This window comes from Acomys russatus, chromosome 16 (genome assembly GCF_903995435.1).
Source record: "Acomys russatus chromosome 16, mAcoRus1.1, whole genome shotgun sequence".
NCBI classification, from domain to species: domain Eukaryota; kingdom Metazoa; phylum Chordata; class Mammalia; order Rodentia; family Muridae; genus Acomys; species Acomys russatus.
In genome coordinates, this window is record NC_067152.1 from 23,892,322 (window position 1) to 23,912,155 (window position 19,834).

At 49.0% G+C, this 19,834-nt stretch overlaps 1 protein-coding gene across 6 annotated transcripts in view; it reads left to right on the top strand.

The window, feature by feature from the left end:
* Positions 1 to 19,834, top strand: part of Arhgap23 (Rho GTPase activating protein 23) — a 109,423-nt gene that overhangs the window by 84,542 nt on the left and 5,047 nt on the right. For all 6 annotated transcript variants that reach the window (XM_051158420.1, XM_051158419.1, XM_051158421.1 and 3 more), the window contains 3 exons: positions 2,724 to 2,765; positions 3,866 to 3,962; positions 5,805 to 5,836. In XM_051158420.1, the coding sequence (XP_051014377.1) occupies positions 2,724 to 2,765; positions 3,866 to 3,962; positions 5,805 to 5,836 (171 nt within the window). The remainder of the gene's footprint in view (positions 1 to 2,723; positions 2,766 to 3,865; positions 3,963 to 5,804; positions 5,837 to 19,834) is intronic.

Below are 19,834 nucleotides of genomic sequence, written 5' to 3' on the forward strand. Positions count from 1 at the left end.
CTCTGCAAACCGTGGCGGGCTCCTCCGTGTGTCAAGTCTGGAAGGGGCTTTAGCTCCTGTACAGTTATCACTAGGTCTCGTTTTATTCCCTGTGAGTCCCGCAGTGGCCCAGAGGAGGCTGGCTTTTAAATGCATTTTCTTTTCTTTTCTTTCTTTCTTTCTTTCTTTCTTTTTTGTTTTGTTTTTTGTTTGTTTGTTTGTTTGTTTGTTTTCTGGTTTTTCTTTCTTTTTTTTTTTAAACATTTTTATTTAATTTTTAAATTTATGTTCATTGGCGAGGCTGTCAGATCATGTAGTTACAGACAGTTGTGAGCTCCCATGTGGGTGCTGGGAATTGAACCTGGGTCCTTTGGAAGAGCAGATAGTGCTCTTAACCATTGAGCCAACTCTCCAGCCTCTGGTTTTTGGTTTTTCAAGACAGGGTTTCTTGTAGGCCAAGTTTGGTGGCGCATGCCTTTAATCCCAGCACTTGGGAGACAGGATTTCTCTGTGAACAGCTCTGGCTGTTCTGGAACTTGCTCTGTAGGCCAGGTTGGCATCAAACTCACAGAGATCCACCTGCCTCTGCCTCCCAAGTGCTGGGATTAAAGGCGTGCGCCACCACCGCCTGGCTCTAATGGCTGAGGGCAAGGTCCCAAGTATGTCCCCTAGCTCAGATGTGCCTACTGAGTTGCTAAAAGAATCATATATATATGTATTAACGTCTTCATGTGTTTACCTGCATGTGTGTCTGCTGACCATGTGTGTGCAGTGTCTGCAGAGGCCAATAGGGCCCCAGCTTTCTCTGGAACTGGAGTTACAGCTGACTTGAGCTGCTGCGTGGATGCCGGTAATCAAATCTGGGTCCTTTGGAAGAGCCGCCAGTGCGCTCAACCCAGAGCCGGCTCCAGTTCCCCTGCTTAGTTTTTATCTGCTCAGGCAGCTACAGTATTTTTCTAGTCTCCTGCAGGTCTGTGAATTGTTATCTACGTGTGTGCTGATGCACTTAACCTGTGTGTGCACATCTGGAGACCAGAGGTCCACAGGCATCCAGTGTCGTCCTCTGTCACTCTCCACATCACTATTAAGAAAGTCTCTTCCTGAACCTGGAGCTCACTGTGTCAGCTCAGAGGGCTGGTCAGCAAAATCCCTCAGATCCACCTGTGTCTGCTCTCCAGTGCCGGAGTTAAAAGCTCTGTGTCAGCAGCCCACCTTTTTATATACTGCTGCATTGCTGGGGTCTAAGCTTGGATCCTCATTTTTTTTTTTTTAAATGTGCGTTAGTATGAATATGTCAGATCCCTTGGTATTGGAGTTACAGACAGGTGTGAGCTGCCACATGGGTGCTGGGAATCGAACCAGTGTCCTTCAGAAGAGCAGACAGTGCTCTTAACCACCCAGCCATATCTTCAGCCCCAGGTCTTCATTCTTATGCCACAAAAACTTTATGGAGCCACCTCCCTTGCCCCCAGTTGTCCTTAAAATATTTTAAGATATCTTAGAGCCGGGTGTGGTGGTTCACGCCTATGATCCCGCTACTTGGGAGGTGAAGGCAGGAGGATCAAGAGTTCAGGAGCTCCAGGCTGGTCTGGCCTACATGAGGCCTCGTCTCCAAAAAAAAAAAAAATTTTCTTTTTTTTTTTTTTTTGAGACAGGGTCTCTCTGTGGAGCCTTGACCATCCCGGACTCTATTTGTAGCCCAGGCTAGCCTCGAACTCACAGCGATCCGCCTGCCTCTGCCTCCCGAGTGCTGGGATTAAAGGCGTGCGCCACCAAGCCCGGCTTAAAAAAAAAATTTTTTTTTTTTTCACAAGGTCTCTTGTAACCCTAGTTGGCCTGACTAGGCTGGCCTCAACCCTGTGGCTATCCCCCTGCTTCTGCCCTAGTGCTGGGATTGTAAGTCTGCACCCGTATACCTGGGTGTAGCCTTAAATTTAAATGAGAGTTCAGCAGGATATAAAATTTCTAGTTTCAAAGTGGTATTCCTCCAGCACAGATAGGAAACGTTGCTTGCTGTCACCCATGTCCCGCTGCTGGAAGCTCCATGTCGCTCAGGTGTTTGTAAACAGTCTGGACCTCTGGCTTCTCAGAGGCCGGGGGTTCACGTCATTTCTTAACCTGTTGTGTTTGGTTTGACAAGACCTTCTGTAGCCAGGCTGGACGAATTCACAGTGTAGCATGGGCTACCCTTGAACTCAAGGAAATTCACTAGCCCTAAGGCTCGTACAGGCATGTGTCACCACGTCTAGTGTTTGGCATTTATGAGAAAGCCATTGCCTGCCTGTGTCTGAGGGAAGCTAACACTTATTTCTGGGTACTTTCCTTCACTGGATAGACTGACTCAATGTCAGGGTGGATCCACCTGGGCTTTGGCTCCCAGAACACCACCAATTCACCTAATGACCACTAGAGGGCTCTGCTGTTCAGGTCTTCTGGCTGGCTAGGGTGCATACACCATAGTGAGGCACCCAGGACCAGTTGGTGAAAACTGCTTGTGGTGTCACCTGCTTGTGGTAGACTCTTCTAGCTCTGACCTGTTTTCCTCCCACATGTGGCCCCACTTTCTCTCCCTGTAAGTGTTTCTCATAGCTTGTGGCACTACCCGGGCCCCCTCTCCTAGGACTTATTTAAAGGAGGAGTCACCCTTGGGACTCTGGGTCCTTTGGCCTGGAAGTTGAGAGACCTACATCTTCCCTCAGTTCTCCCCATGCTAATTTTACCCCTGTCCTTTGTCTCTTCTACAGTCTGACTGGTTCTTCAGTGATGACGAGGACAAAGGAGAAAGAGTAAGTGATGAGAAGGTGGGCAGGGTCTGGTCCGAGGTAGACCCCTTGTCCTGGGGAAGGGTGTACAGCAAGATTCAAATGGGTGTGGTGGCAGAGAGATGGCATAAAGGTTAAGAACACCTGCTCTTCCTGCAGATAACCTGTAGTATCCACACTCAGTCCACAACCACCTCCAACCCCAGCACTTGTGACGCCCGCCACCTTCTGGCCTCCATGGGTACTACACTCAAGTGCACAAAACTACACTCAGACACAGATAATTACACATAATTACAATAAAAGGGAGCCAGCCGTGGTGGCACATGCCTGTGATCCCAGCACTCAGGGAGGCAGAGGCAGGCAGATCGTTGTGAGTTTGAGGCCAGCCTGGTCTACAAAGTGAATCCAGGACAGCCAAGGCTACACAGAGAAACCCTGTCTCGAAAAAATAAACCAACACAAATAAATAAATAGAAATAAGAGAGGCTGGCGAGATGGCTCATTGATTAAGAGTGCTTGCTGCTCTTCCAGAGGACCCAGGTTTGAGTCCCAGGACCCACATGGCAGCTCACAGCTGTCTATCTGGACATCAATTCCAAGCGTATCTGATGCAAACTGCCCAGACATATAAAAAGTTAAAATAAGGCTGGGCGGTGGTAGCACAAGCCTTTAATCCCAGAACTTTGGAGACAGAGGCAGGCAGATCTCCGTTAGTTATAGGCTAGCCTATAGTTCCAGGACAGCCAGAGCTGTTACACAGAGAAACCCTGTCTCAAAAACCAAAACAAAACAAAAGTTAACATCTTTTTAAAAAATTAAATCAAAAGAGGATTCTTGGTCCAAAACACCTGCAGTCTGATGGAGGAGACACAGCCTGTCCTTTCAGGAGTACCAGTCAGATAGGGACGACACAGGTCGAACTCCGAGGAAACCCAGTACTTAGCGTGTAGGATATTCCAGTCAGATGGGAGAGGCAAGCCCTTGTTCTCAGCTGAGGGAACCTTTGGGATTCCATCCTGGTGGGACAACACTAAACAGTGCTGTGGGAGACCTGTCAAACCTGTTCTCAGGGTGTTCCCATTTGGGAGGCTGCTGGCTGACCCTCCTCCTCCTGTTTACAGACCCCTGTTGATGACAAGGAGCCACAATCAGTGCCCAATATTGAGTACCTCCTGCCCAACATTGGCAGGACAGTGCCCCCCAGTGATCCAGGCTCAGGTGAGTGCAGGGACCTGGGTAGGGGGTGCCTGGGGGTGGGTTCTGCCTTCCTGAGGGTCCCAGATGCCTGGCCAGATGTTTAGCTTCCCTGGCCCCTCCCCACAGGGCCCTCGCCTGGCAGTACCCTAAGATGGGTCATGGTGGGCTTTCTCTCTCTCTCTCTCTCTCTCTCTCTCTCTCTCTCTCTCTCTCTCTCTCTTTGGGAAAATCCAGCTGTGTGCTCAGCTTACCCAGGGCTGGGCGGGGGCTGTGTTTGGCCTTCTTCCCTGATCTCGCTCCTGAGCCCTTGATGTGCATAGCTGGCGGTGTTCTTCTGGGTGCATTCCTCTTTGTAATTTTTCTTCCTTCTCTCCTTGCACCCTGGCCCTCCCTCCTCTTCTCCCTTTGCTCTCCTCCCACCTCCTCCATCCTCCCGTTCCTCTCCTCCTGCCCTCCTCCTCCTCTAGCGGACCTCTTGGAGATTTAAAGGGTATAGTGCGGCGTCGCGGCCTCAGTCACTAACAGTGGCGGGTGATTATAAGAAGGCTGGGCAGGCATGAAGAATGGTAGACATGTCTCCAGCAGTGAGGGACCCCAGCCTGACATAGCAATTGGTAGTACTGGTTCACAAGTGACCCTTGACCCCCACCCTGCCTCCTCTTATCCTTGGGTTCCCTTCTCAGAGGAAGCCAAACCCCCACCCCGACCCTGCCACCAGGGAAGCCCCCAGCTCTGTGGCCTTCCCTGTGCAGTGCAAGCACTTCAGGGTGATCAAGATAAGGGAAGCTTGCCTGTGGACCCAGCCTCTGCAGGGATATTGATGTCACCCCTAGAAGCCGTTCTACAATGACAGCTCCTGCCTCAGTTTGGGCCCTGGACACTCCTGGAAGCCCTGTTTCAGAGGAAGGACGCTTTCTGTGCTCAGAGGCAAACGGGTGGTCCCTTTCTTCCTGGCCCCAGCCACGTGCTCATCTCCCGTTCTGGCTTTACTGCCCTCTGGCGTGTCCAGTTCTTGTCCCAGAGAAAGGGCCCCACAGCGTCCCTCCAGACTGGGGGTGGGGTGGCAGAGGAGCCCCCTGTCTCTTCTAATCACCTGCTGCCGCCTGCCCCATGTGTGTCCAGTGTGGTCAGCCATTCTTGCTCTTCTCACCATTGGCAGGGGGAGGGGCTGGGGAGGGGCCTCTAACCTGCCTGCCTGAGAGTGTGAATTAACTGCACTTGCTCGCCATCCCAGGCCTTTGAACCAACCTGCTTCCTCCTCCGGCCTTGGAGAAGCACTGCCAGGTCTTGTGATCTGGTTCCTTCTCCATTCTGGAGATATTAACGAGTGGGACCCTTGGATGTGATGGTTTTGACTGGTTTTAAAAGGGGACAGGGCAGGTTGATGTCGGCTCTGTCACCAGCCCACTGTACCCCCTGTGTCTCACCCACCTCATGTCTGCTTTGTTACCTGATCACTCTCATGTGGTGGGGGTGGGGCACACACCTCTCTCTGCACTGTGTGGTCTTCATGTCCTTCAGAGTAGCTGTGAAGTGCTGTGTTGCGCCACTGTGGTTTCTGTGGACTCCATCCGATACTGGCATTTTCTCTCCAGAGTCCCAGGGGTAGGAGGGGGAGGGGAGAGGAGCCAGGCCCAAAGAAAAACCCACTTTGTCCTTAAATCTGGGCCTCTAAAAGAAGTGGTGGCTAACATCATCTTCTGCTCCAGGGCCATCCCATAGAAAATGCCAACAGAACCAATGACACTCCTAGGGCCTGGGGAGAACGCCCTCATCTCTGAACCTTTGAGGAGAGGAAAATGTGTTAACAAGACCCGGGCTTATCTTTCTTGATCTAACTAGTTTTCTTTCTTTTGCCAGCAGATTCCACCACCTGTAGTTCAGCCAAGTCCAAGGTTAGTGCCAAGGCTTCCTAAACACGTTCTGCCTGGACAAGGCAGCCCGCCCACTTGGGGTTTTGGTCCAGAGAATTAGAACCGTAGCTGGACTCGGGGGAAAGTTGAGGGTCCTATGGGAAGGAAGGTGGGAAGTATTTGCGTGTTCGGGGAAAGCTGAGAAGTTAACCCTGGTGGTGCATGGAGAGGCATCTGATGTGGAAGAGGGCCTGCCCTTGGAGTTGGGTAGCCAAGAGGCAGTGAAACATTACAACAGGCTCTACAGGCAGAAAGCCCTGAGTTCGAGTCCTACCTCTGCCACTTAGTTTTAGGATGTTGGGTAGTTCTTTCTGAATTGCAGCTTCCTTACCTGTAAAATGAAAATAACAGCAATATGTCTGCTGTGATAAATATCCCTAAGGATTCTAGGGGAACTGAGTATTATGGCTCATGCCTGTAATTCAGCACTTGGGAGGTAGAGGCAGCTTGGGCTACATACTGAGTTCCACGTTAGCCAGGACTTCATAACAGGATTCTATCTCAAAACCAAACCAAACCAAATAAACAAAAGGCTCTCTGGGAAGATGAATGAGAAATCAATGAAATTGAAAACACTTAAAAAAATCAATGAAACTACAAGCTGTTTCTCTGAAAAAAATCAATAAAATTGGTAAACTTCTAACCAGACTGACAGAATAAAAAGAGATGGCACAACTTACCAATGCTAAAGATGACTGCAAGTACATCTACAGACACACAGACACTAACACAGGGACATCAGTGCAGAACACACAGACACTAACACAGCGACATCAGTGCAGAACACACAGACACTAACACAGCGACATCAGTGCAGACCACACAGACACAAACACAGCGACATCAGTGCAGACCACACAGACACAAACACAGCGACATCAGTGCAGACCACACAGACACTAACACAGCGACATCAGTGCAGACCACACAGACACTAACACAGCGACATCAGTGCAGAACACACAGACACTAACACAGCGACATCAGTGCAGACCACACAGACACTAACACAGCGACATCAGTGCAGAACACACAGACACTAACACAGGGACATCAGCGCAGAACACACAGACACTAACACAGGGACATCAGTGCAGAACACACAGACACTAACACAGCGACATCAGTGCAGACCACACAGACACTAACACAGGGACATCAGCGCAGAACACACAGAGCACTAACACAGCGACATCAGTGCAGACCACACAGACACTAACACAGCGACATCAGTGCAGAACACACAGACACTAACACAGCGACATCAGTGCAGAACACACAGACACAAACACAGCGACATCAGTGCAGAACACACAGACACTAACACAGGACATCAGTACAGACCACACAGACACTAACACAGCGACATCAGTGCAGAGAACACACAGACACTAACACAGCGACATCAGTACAGACCACACAGACACTAACACAGCGACATCAGTGCAGACCACACAGACACTAACACAGCGACATCAGTGCCGAACACACAGACACTAACACAGGGACATCAGCGCAGAACACACAGACACTAACACAGCGACATCAGTGCAGACCACACAGACACTAACACAGGGACATCAGTACAGAACACACAGACACTAACACAGCGACATCAGTGCAGAACACACAGACACTAACACAGCGACATCAGTGCAGACCACACAGACACTAACACAGGGACATCAGTACAGAACACACAGGACACTAACCACAGGACATTCAGTGCAGAACACACAGACACTAACACAGCGACATCAGTGCAGACCACACAGACACTAACACAGCGACATCAGTGCAGACCACACAGACACTAACACAGGGACATCAGTACAGAACACACAGACACTAACACAGCGACATCAGTGCAGAACACACAGACACTAACACAGCGACATCAGTGCAGACCACACAGACACTAACACAGCGACATCAGTGCAGACACACAGACACTAACACAGCGACATCAGTGCAGAACACACAGACACTAACACAGGGACATCAGTACAGAACACACAGACACTAACACAGCGACATCAGTGCAGAACACACAGACACTAACACAGCGACATCAGTGCAGAACACACAGACACTAACACAACGACATCAGTGCAGAACACACAGACACTAACACAGCGACATCAGTACAGAACACACAGACACTAACACAGCGACATCAGCGCAGAACACACAGACACTAACACAGGGACATCAGTGCAGAACACACAGACACTAACACAGCGACATCAGTGCAGACCACACAGACACTAACACAGGGACATCAGCGCAGAACACACAGACACTAACACAGCGACATCAGTGCAGACCACACAGACACTAACACAGCGACATCAGTGCAGAACACACAGACACTAACACAGCGACATCAGTGCAGAACACACAGACACAAACACAGCGACATCAGTGCAGAACACACAGACACTAACACAGCGACATCAGTACAGACCACACAGACACTAACACAGCGACATCAGTGCAGAACACACAGACACTAACACAGCGACATCAGTACAGACCACACAGACACTAACACAGCGACATCAGCGCAGACCACACAGACACTAACACAGCGACATCAGTGCAGAACACACAGACACTAACACAGGGACATCAGCGCAGAACACACAGACACTAACACAGCGACATCAGTGCAGACCACACAGACACTAACACAGGGACATCAGTACAGAACACACAGACACTAACACAGCGACATCAGTGCAGAACACACAGACACTAACACAGCGACATCAGTGCAGACCACACAGACACTAACACAGGGACATCAGTACAGAACACACAGACACTAACACAGGGACATCAGCGCAGAACACACAGACACTAACACAGCGACATCAGTGCAGACCACACAGACACTAACACAGCGACATCAGTGCAGACCACACAGACACTAACACAGCGACATCAGTGCAGACCACACAGACACTAACACAGGGACATCAGTACAGAACACACAGACACTAACACAGCGACATCAGTGCAGAACACACAGACACTAACACAGCGACATCAGTGCAGAACACACAGACACTAACACAGCGACATCAGTGCAGACCACACAGACACTAACACAGCGACATCAGTGCAGAACACACAGACACTAACACAGCGACATCAGTGCAGAACACACAGACACAAACACAGCGACATCAGTGCAGAACACACAGACACTAACACAGCGACATCAGTGCAGACCACACAGACACTAACACAGCGACATCAGTGCAGACCACACAGACACTAACACAGGGACATCAGTACAGAACACACAGACACTAACACAGCGACATCAGTGCAGAACACACAGACACTAACACAGCGACATCAGTGCAGAACACACAGACACTAACACAGCGACATCAGTGCAGAACACACAGACACTAACACAGCGACATCAGTGCAGACCACACAGACACTAACACAGCGACATCAGTGCAGACCACACAGACACTAACACAGCGACATCAGTGCAGAACACACAGACACTAACACAGCGACATCAGTGCAGACCACACAGACACTAACACAGCGACATCAGTGCAGAACACACAGACACTAACACAGGGACATCAGTGCAGACCACACAGACACTAACACAGCGACATCAGTGCAGACCACACAGACACTAACACAGGGACATCAGTACAGAACATCACATACACAGTGAGACCACAGACACTAACACAGCGACATCAGTGCAGACCACACAGACACTAACACAGCGACATCAGTGGCAGACCACACAGACACTAACACAGCGACATCAGTGCAGACCACACAGACACTAACACAGCGACATCAGTGCAGAACACACAGACACTAACACAGCGAATCAGTGCAGAACACACAGACACTAACACAGGGACATCAGTGCAGACCACACAGACACTAACACAGCGACATCAGTGCAGACCACACAGACACTAACACAGCGACATCAGTGCAGAACACACAGACACTAACACAGCGACATCAGTACAGAACACACAGACACTAACACAGCGACATCAGTGCAGACCACACAGACACTAACACAGGGACATCAGTGCAGAACACACAGACACAAACACAGCGACATCAGTGCAGAACACACAGACACTAACACAGGGACATCAGTGCAGAACACACAGACACTAACACAGCGACATCAGCGCAGAACACACAGACACTAACACAGCGACATCAGTGCAGACCACACAGACACTAACACAGGGACATCAGTGCAGACCACACAGACACTAACACAGCGACATCAGCGCAGAACACACAGACACTAACACAGCGACATCAGTGCAGAACACACAGACACTAACACAGCGACATCAGTGCAGACCACACAGACACTAACACAGCGACATCAGTGCAGAACACACAGACACTAACACAGCGACATCAGTGCAGAACACACAGACACTAACACAGCGACATCAGTGCAGAACACACAGACACTAACACAGGGACATCAGTGCAGACCACACAGACACTAACACAGGGACATCAGTGCAGACCACACAGACACTAACACAGCGACATCAGCGCAGAACACACAGACACTAACACAGCGACATCAGTGCAGAACACACAGACACTAACACAGCGACATCAGTGCAGACCACACAGACACTAACACAGCGACATCAGTGCAGAACACACAGACACTAACACAGCGACATCAGTGCAGACCACACAGACACTAACACAGGGACATCAGCGCAGACCACACAGACACTAACACAGCGACATCAGCGCAGAACACACAGACACTAACACAGCGACATCAGTGCAGAACACACAGACACTAACACAGCGACATCAGTGCAGACCACACAGACACTAACACAGCGACATCAGTGCAGAACATACAGACACTAACACAGCGACATCAGTGCAGACCACACAGACACTAACACAGCGACATCAGTGCAGACCACACAGACACTAACACAGCGACATCAGTGCAGAACACACAGACACTAACACAGCGACATCAGTGCAGAACACACAGACACTAACACAGCGACATCAGTGCAGAACACACAGACACTAACACAGCGACATCAGTGCAGAACACACAGACACTAACACAGCGACATCAGTGCAGACCACACAGACACTAACACAGCGACATCAGTGCAGAACACACAGACACTAACACAGCGACATCAGTGCAGAACACACAGACACTAACACAGGGACATCAGTGCAGACCACACAGACACTAACACAGGGACATCAGTGCAGAACACACAGACACTAACACAGCGACATCAGCGCAGAACACACAGACACTAACACAGCGACATCAGTGCAGACCACACAGACACTAACACAGGGACATCAGTGCAGAACACACAGACACTAACACAGCGACATCAGCGCAGAACACACAGACACTAACACAGCGACATCAGCGCAGACCACACAGACACTAACACAGGGACATCAGTGCAGAACACACAGACACTAACACAGGGACATCAGTGCAGAACACACAGACACTAACACAGGGACATCAGTGCAGAACACACAGACACTAACACAGCGACATCAGTGCAGAACACACAGACACTAACACAGCGACATCAGCACAGAACACACAGACACTAACACAGCGACATCAGTGCAGACCACACAGACACTAACACAGGGACATCAGTACAGACCACACAGACACTAACACAGCGACATCAGTGCAGAACACACAGACACTAACACAGCGACATCAGCGCAGAACACACAGACACTAACACAGCGACATCAGTGCAGACCACACAGACACTAACACAGGGACATCAGTACAGACCACACAGACACTAACACAGGGACATCAGTGCAGACCACACAGACACTAACACAGCGACATCAGTACAGAACACACAGACACTAACACAGCGACATCAGTGCAGAACACACAGACACTAACACAGCGACATCAGTGCAGAACACACAGACACTAACACAGCGACATCAGTGCAGAACACACAGACACTAACACAGCGACATCAGTGCAGAACACACAGACACTAACACAGGGACATCAGCGCAGAACACACAGACACAAACACAGCGACATCAGTACAGAACACACAGACACTAACACAGCGACATCAGTGCAGAACACACAGACACTAACACAGCGACATCAGTGCAGAACACACAGACACTAACACAGCGACATCAGTGCAGAACACACAGACACTAACACAGCGACATCAGTACAGAACACACAGACACTAACACAGCGACATCAGCACAGAACACACAGACACTAACACAGCGACATCAGCACAGAACACACAGACACTAACACAGCGACATCAGTGCAGACCACACAGACACTAACACAGCGACATCAGTGCAGACCACACAGACACTAACACAGCGACATCAGTGCAGAACACACAGACACTAACACAGCGACATCAGTGCAGACCACACAGACACTAACACAGCGACATCAGCACAGAACACACAGACACTAACACAGCGACATCAGTGCAGAACACACAGACACTAACACAGCGACATCAGTGCAGAACACACAGACACTAACACAGCGACATCAGTGCAGAACACACAGACACTAACACAGCGACATCAGTACAGAACACACAGACACTAACACAGCGACATCAGCGCAGAACACACAGACACTAACACAGCGACATCAGTGCAGAACACACAGACACTAACACAGCGACATCAGTGCAGAACACACAGACACTAACACAGCGACATCAGTGCAGAACACACAGACACTAACACAGCGACATCAGTGCAGACCACACAGACACTAACACAGGGACATCAGTGCAGAACACACAGACACTAACACAGCGACATCAGTGCAGAACACACAGACACTAACACAGCGACATCAGTGCAGAACACACAGACACTAACACAGGGACATCAGTACAGAACACACAGACACTAACACAGCGACATCAGCGCAGAACACACAGACACTAACACAGCGACATCAGTGCAGACCACACAGACACTAACACAACGACATCAGTGCAGAACACACAGACACTAACACAGCGACATCAGTACAGAACACACAGACACTAACACAGCGACATCAGCACAGAACACACAGACACTAACACAGCGACATCAGCACAGAACACACAGACACTAACACAGCGACATCAGCACAGAACACACAGACACTAACACAGCGACATCAGTACAGACCACACAGACACTAACACAGCGACATCAGTGCAGAACACACAGACACTAACACAGCGACATCAGTGCAGAACACACAGACACTAACACAGCGACATCAGCACAGAACACACAGACACTAACACAGCGACATCAGTGCAGACCACACAGACACTAACACAGCGACATCAGTGCAGAACACACAGACACTAACACAGCGACATCAGCGCAGAACACACAGACACTAACACAGCGACATCAGCACAGAACACACAGACACTAACACAGCGACATCAGTGCAGACCACACAGACACTAACACAGGGACATCAGTGCAGACCACACAGACACTAACACAGCGACATCAGTGCAGACCACACAGACACTAACACAGCGACATCAGTGCAGAACACACAGACACTAACACAGCGACATCAGCACAGAACACACAGACACTAACACAGCGACATCAGTGCAGAACACACAGACACTAACACAGGGACATCAGTACAGACCACACAGACACTAACACAGCGACATCAGTGCAGACCACACAGACACTAACACAGCGACATCAGTGCAGACCACACAGACACTAACACAGCGACATCAGTGCAGAACACACAGACACTAACACAGCGACATCAGTACAGAACACACAGACACTAACACAGGGACATCAGTGCAGAACACACAGACACTAACACAGCGACATCAGCACAGAACACACAGACACTAACACAGGGACATCAGTGCAGAACACACAGACACTAACACAGCGACATCAGTGCAGACCACACAGACACTAACACAGGGACATCAGTGCAGAACACACAGACACTAACACAGCGACATCAGTACAGAACACACAGACACTAACACAGGGACATCAGTGCAGAACACACAGACACTAACACAGCGACATCAGCACAGAACACACAGACACTAACACAGGGACATCAGTGCAGAACACACAGACACTAACACAGGGACATCAGTGCAGAACACACAGACACTAACACAGCGACATCAGTGCAGAACACACAGACACTAACACAGCGACATCAGTGCAGACCACACAGACACTAACACAGGGACATCAGTGCAGACCACACAGACACTAACACAGGGACATCAGTGCAGACCACACAGACACTAACACAGGGACATCAGTGCAGACCACACAGACACTAACACAGGGACATCAGTGCAGACCACACAGACACTAACACAGGGACATCAGTACAGAACACACAGACACTAACACAGCGACATCAGTGCAGACCACACAGACACTAACACAGCGACATCAGTGCAGAACACACAGACACTAACACAGGGACATCAGTGCAGAACACACAGACACTAACACAGGGACATCAGTGCAGAACACACAGACACTAACACAGGGACATCAGTGCAGAACACACAGACACTAACACAGCGACATCAGTACAGAACACACAGACACTAACACAGGGACATCAGTGCAGAACACACAGACACTAACACAGGGACATCAGTGCAGAACACACAGACACTAACACAGCGACATCAGTACAGAACACACAGACACTAACACAGGGACATCAGTGCAGACCACACAGACACTAACACAGCGACATCAGCACAGAACACACAGACACTAACACAGCGACATCAGTGCAGAACACACAGACACTAACACAGGGACATCAGTGCAGACCACACAGACACTAACACATGGACATCAGTGCAGACCACACAGACACTAACACAGCGACATCAGCACAGAACACACAGACACTAACACAGCGACATCAGTGCAGAACACACAGACACTAACACAGGGACATCAGTGCAGAACACACAGACACTAACACAGCGACATCAGCACAGAACACACAGACACTAACACAGCGACATCAGTGCAGACCACACAGACACTAACACAGCGACATCAGTGCAGAACACACAGACACTAACACAGCGACATCAGTGCAGACCACACAGACACTAACACAGCGACATCAGCACAGAACACACAGACACTAACACAGCGACATCAGCACAGAACACACAGACACTAACACAGCGACATCAGTGCAGAACACACAGACACTAACACAGGGACATCAGTGCAGAACACACAGACACTAACACAGCGACATCAGTACAGAACACACAGACACTAACACAGCGACATCAGCACAGAACACACAGACACTAACACAGCGACATCAGCACAGAACACACAGACACTAACACAGCGACATCAGCACAGAACACACAGACACTAACACAGCGACATCAGTGCAGACCACACAGACACTAACACATGGACATCAGTGCAGACCACACAGACACAAACACAGCGACATCAGTGCAGAACACACAGACACTAACACAGGGACATCAGTGCAGACCACACAGACACTAACACAGCGACATCAGTGCAGACCACACAGACACTAACACAGCGACATCAGCACAGAACACACAGACACTAACACAGCGACATCAGTACAGAACACACAGACACTAACACAGCGACATCAGCACAGAACACACAGACACTAACACAGCGACATCAGCGCAGAACACACAGACACAAACACAGCGACATCAGCGCAGAACACACAGACACTAACACAGCGACATCAGTGCAGAACACACAGACACTAACACAGCGACATCTGTGCAGATCACACAGACACTAACACAGCGACATCAGTGCAGACCACACAGACACTAACACAGGGACATCAGTGCAGACCACACAGACACTAACACAGCGACATCAGTGCAGAACACACAGACACTAACACAGGGACATCAGTGCAGACCACACAGACACTAACACAGCGACATCAGTGCAGACCACACAGACACTAACACAGCGACATCAGCGCAGACCACACAGACACTAACACAGGGACATCAGTGCAGAACACACAGACACTAACACAGCGACATCAGTGCAGAACACACAGACACTAACACAGCGACATCTGTGCAGATCACACAGACACTAACACAGCGACATCAGCGCAGACCACACAGACACTAACACAGGGACATCAGTGCAGAACACACAGACACTAACACAGCGACATCAGTGCAGAACACACAGACACTAACACAGCGACATCTGTGCAGATCACACAGACACTAACACAGCGACATCAGCGCAGACCACACAGACACTAACACAGGGACATCAGTGCAGAACACACAGACACTAACACAGCGACATCAGTGCAGAACACACAGACACTAACACAGCGACATCTGTGCAGATCACACAGACACTAACACAGCGACATCAGTGCAGAACACACAGACACTAACACAGGGACATCAGTGCAGACCACACAGACACTAACACAGCGACATCAGCGCAGAACACACAGACACTAACACAGGGACATCAGTGCAGACCACACAGACACTAACACAGCGACATCAGTGCAGAACACACAGACACTAACACAGCGACATCAGTGCAGACCACACAGACACTAACACAGGGACATCAGTGCAGAACACACAGACACTAACACAGCGACATCAGTGCAGACCACACAGACACTAACACAGCGACATCAGCACAGAACACACAGACACTAACACAGCGACATCAGTGCAGAACACACAGACACTAACACAGGGACATCAGTGCAGAACACACAGACACTAACACAGCGACATCAGTGCAGACCACACAGACACTAACACAGCGACATCAGTACAGAACACACAGACACTAACACAGGGACATCAGCACAGAACACACAGACACTAACACAGGGACATCAGTACAGAACACACAGACACTAACACAGGGACATCAGTGCAGACCACACAGACACTAACACAGGGACATCAGTACAGAACACACAGATATTCAGACAATACTAGAAGCAACTCTGCCCATAAACTCAGTAGCTTAAAAGACATAGACCTACACTTAGACGGATTCAAACTACCAAAATTTGCATAAGATATAAATAACCTAAATAGTCCTGCATCTACTAAAGAATTTTAATTGGTGTATAAAAACCTTCCAGCAGAGAAAATGCCAGGTCCAGATGGCCTCACTGGTAAATTCTACCAAATATTTTAAGGGGAAAATGTTTGGGGTGTTTGTTTGTTTTTATTTGTCCGAAGTAGTTTTTCTTTTTTGTTTGTTTTTAAAATTACATTTATATATTGTATATTTGTGTGTGTATTCTAGCATTCCAATGCATATTCATGTGTGTGTATGGAGGTCGGAGGGCAACTTTTGAGAGTTAGCTCTTGTCTTCCACAATGTGACTAATGGGGATCCTCAGGCTTGGTGGAAAATTCCTTTACCTGCCAAGTTCTTTTTTAATTTTTAAATTTATAAGGCAGAGTCTCTCTATGTAGTCCACATTTATGGTCTTGTTACCTTTTTCCTGGGTGGGTACCTGGCTTATTTTTCTAATTTTAAGTAATTCATCTATTTATCCAAGTTTGTAGTATCTTAGTTATAAAATGGTTGTCTTATCTGTTCTGTTGCTGTGAAGAGACATCATGAACCAGACACCTATTATAAGAGAAAGCGTTTAATTAGGGACTGGTTTACAGTTTATCATCATGGCAAGAAGCATGGTGGCATGCTGAGAATCACATCTTGATTCACAGGCAGAGGGAGAGAGTCACTCTGGGCTTGGCAGGGGCTTCTGAAACTTAACCCCAGTGACATACTTCAACAAGGCCACACCTCTTAATCCTCCTAATCCTTTCAAATAGGGCCACTCCCTGATGACTCAGCATTGAAATGTATATGTGTGGGTGGGGGCCATTCTTTTTCAAACCACCACAATAGTATAATTTAAAAACACTCTCCCACTGGATGTGGTGCCACACATGCACAGCACTCGGGAGGCAGAGGCAGGCGGATCTTTGTGAGTTCAAGGCCAGCCTAGTCTACAAATCAAGTCCAGGACAGCCAGGTCTACACAGAGAAGCCCTGTCTCAAAACAAAAAACAAAACAAAAAGTATCTCATTTCACAACGACAGTCCAGTCAGTAATGGGCCACATATATGGAAGCAGCCCCACAGCCTTCTGTGTGTAATTGGTTAATACTGCAAAGTTTATGAAAGTACACAGTACGGTGTTCCACAATCATTCATGACATTTCTCAGAATTCATCCCAACTAGAAAGTGACCCACAGCTATATTTGTCTAGTATTTAAATACTTCTTTAAAGTGTACTTATGGACTAGAGGGATGGCTCAGCTGTTGAGCACACACTGCTCTCGCAGAGGACCAGTGTCCAGTTCCTAGCACTCACCTCTGATGTCACACAGCTGCCTGTAACTCCAGGTCCAGGAGATCTGGCACCCTTTTCTGGCCTCCAGACCCCTGCGTGCATACATGAATGCATGTGAACACACACACACAGACACACACACACACACACACAGAAAATAAAATAACCTAAAAGTAAGTTACCATAGGAGTTAGAAAGAAAGATGTCTCAGAGATTTAAAGTCCTTGTGGAGGACCTGGGTTTGGTTCCCAGCACCCACATGGCAGCTCATAACAGCCTGTAACTCCAGTTCCAGAGGACCTGATGCCCTCCGTGTGCACTGTACTCATGTTGAGCATACATGCATGCATATATATATATAAAAACCAAACTACTACCAGGTCTCCAAAATTTCTTCCAGGAGGTAGAAGAGGCAGGAATACTTTCCAACTCAGTCTCCAGGACCCATGTTGGTCACAACCACCTGTAAATCTGGGTCCCCAGATCTGACACCGTCTTCTGATCTCCACAGTCCACACTTACATAGACACACACACACACACACACACACACACCTAAAACAGAACCGAACCTATCGATTCCTAGCCACACAGGCCTTTCTTGAAATGGATTCCATACCATCGTACTAATGAGCAGACAGCACTAGCTGGAGAGAGAACTGGGATGCCGTGGAGGCAGAAGCTGGGTGGGGCTCACAAACCAGATCTCTGTGAGGGATGGAAAATATATGAACAGACATGAGAAGCCTACCCGAGAGGCGTTCAGAGCAAAAATGCAAAGCCCTGTGGGTAGAGGGAGGCTTGTGTGAGAAGAGATGACACTGAACCCCAAGGCGGGAGATGTCTCCAGGGGTAGCAACAAGGAGGAGGAAACAGATGGTTAGCGTCGGGGCACTGCTCGTGGGTGGTGAGGGCCTGAATTGGGTTGCAGGCCTCAGAAGGCTGCTCCATGCTGACAGTACACTAGGTAAGATCCCTAGACCAGCGATCCTTGGGGTATCAAGTGATCCTTTCACTAGGGGTCACATATCAGATATCCTGCATATCAGATATTTATATTATGATTCATAAGAATAGAAAAATCAGTTATGAAGTAGCAATGGAAATAATTTTATGGTTGGGGGTCACAGTTGAGGGACTGTGCTGAAGGGTCACAGCATTAGGAGGGTTGAGAACCACTGCCCTAGACACAGGTCCTCCCCATCCCCTACGGCCTCCTGGCTGTGGGATCCCAGCCTCCCCAGATTGTGGGCCTCCTTAATCCCCGCGTTAGTCTGGTGCCTCCTCCCGAGGCCTCTGCTCACACAGAGCCTTGAACATACACATCGAGCTTTTCAGAAAGTGTCTGTGTGACGTGGACATCCCCGAGATTCTACTGACTTGCCCAGTCATGAGTGCATGTGAGTGCACACTTGCTGCAGTCACCCACCCACCCCCACTTCGTTTCATCTTATTAGACCTCTGAGTTCTGTAACCATGCT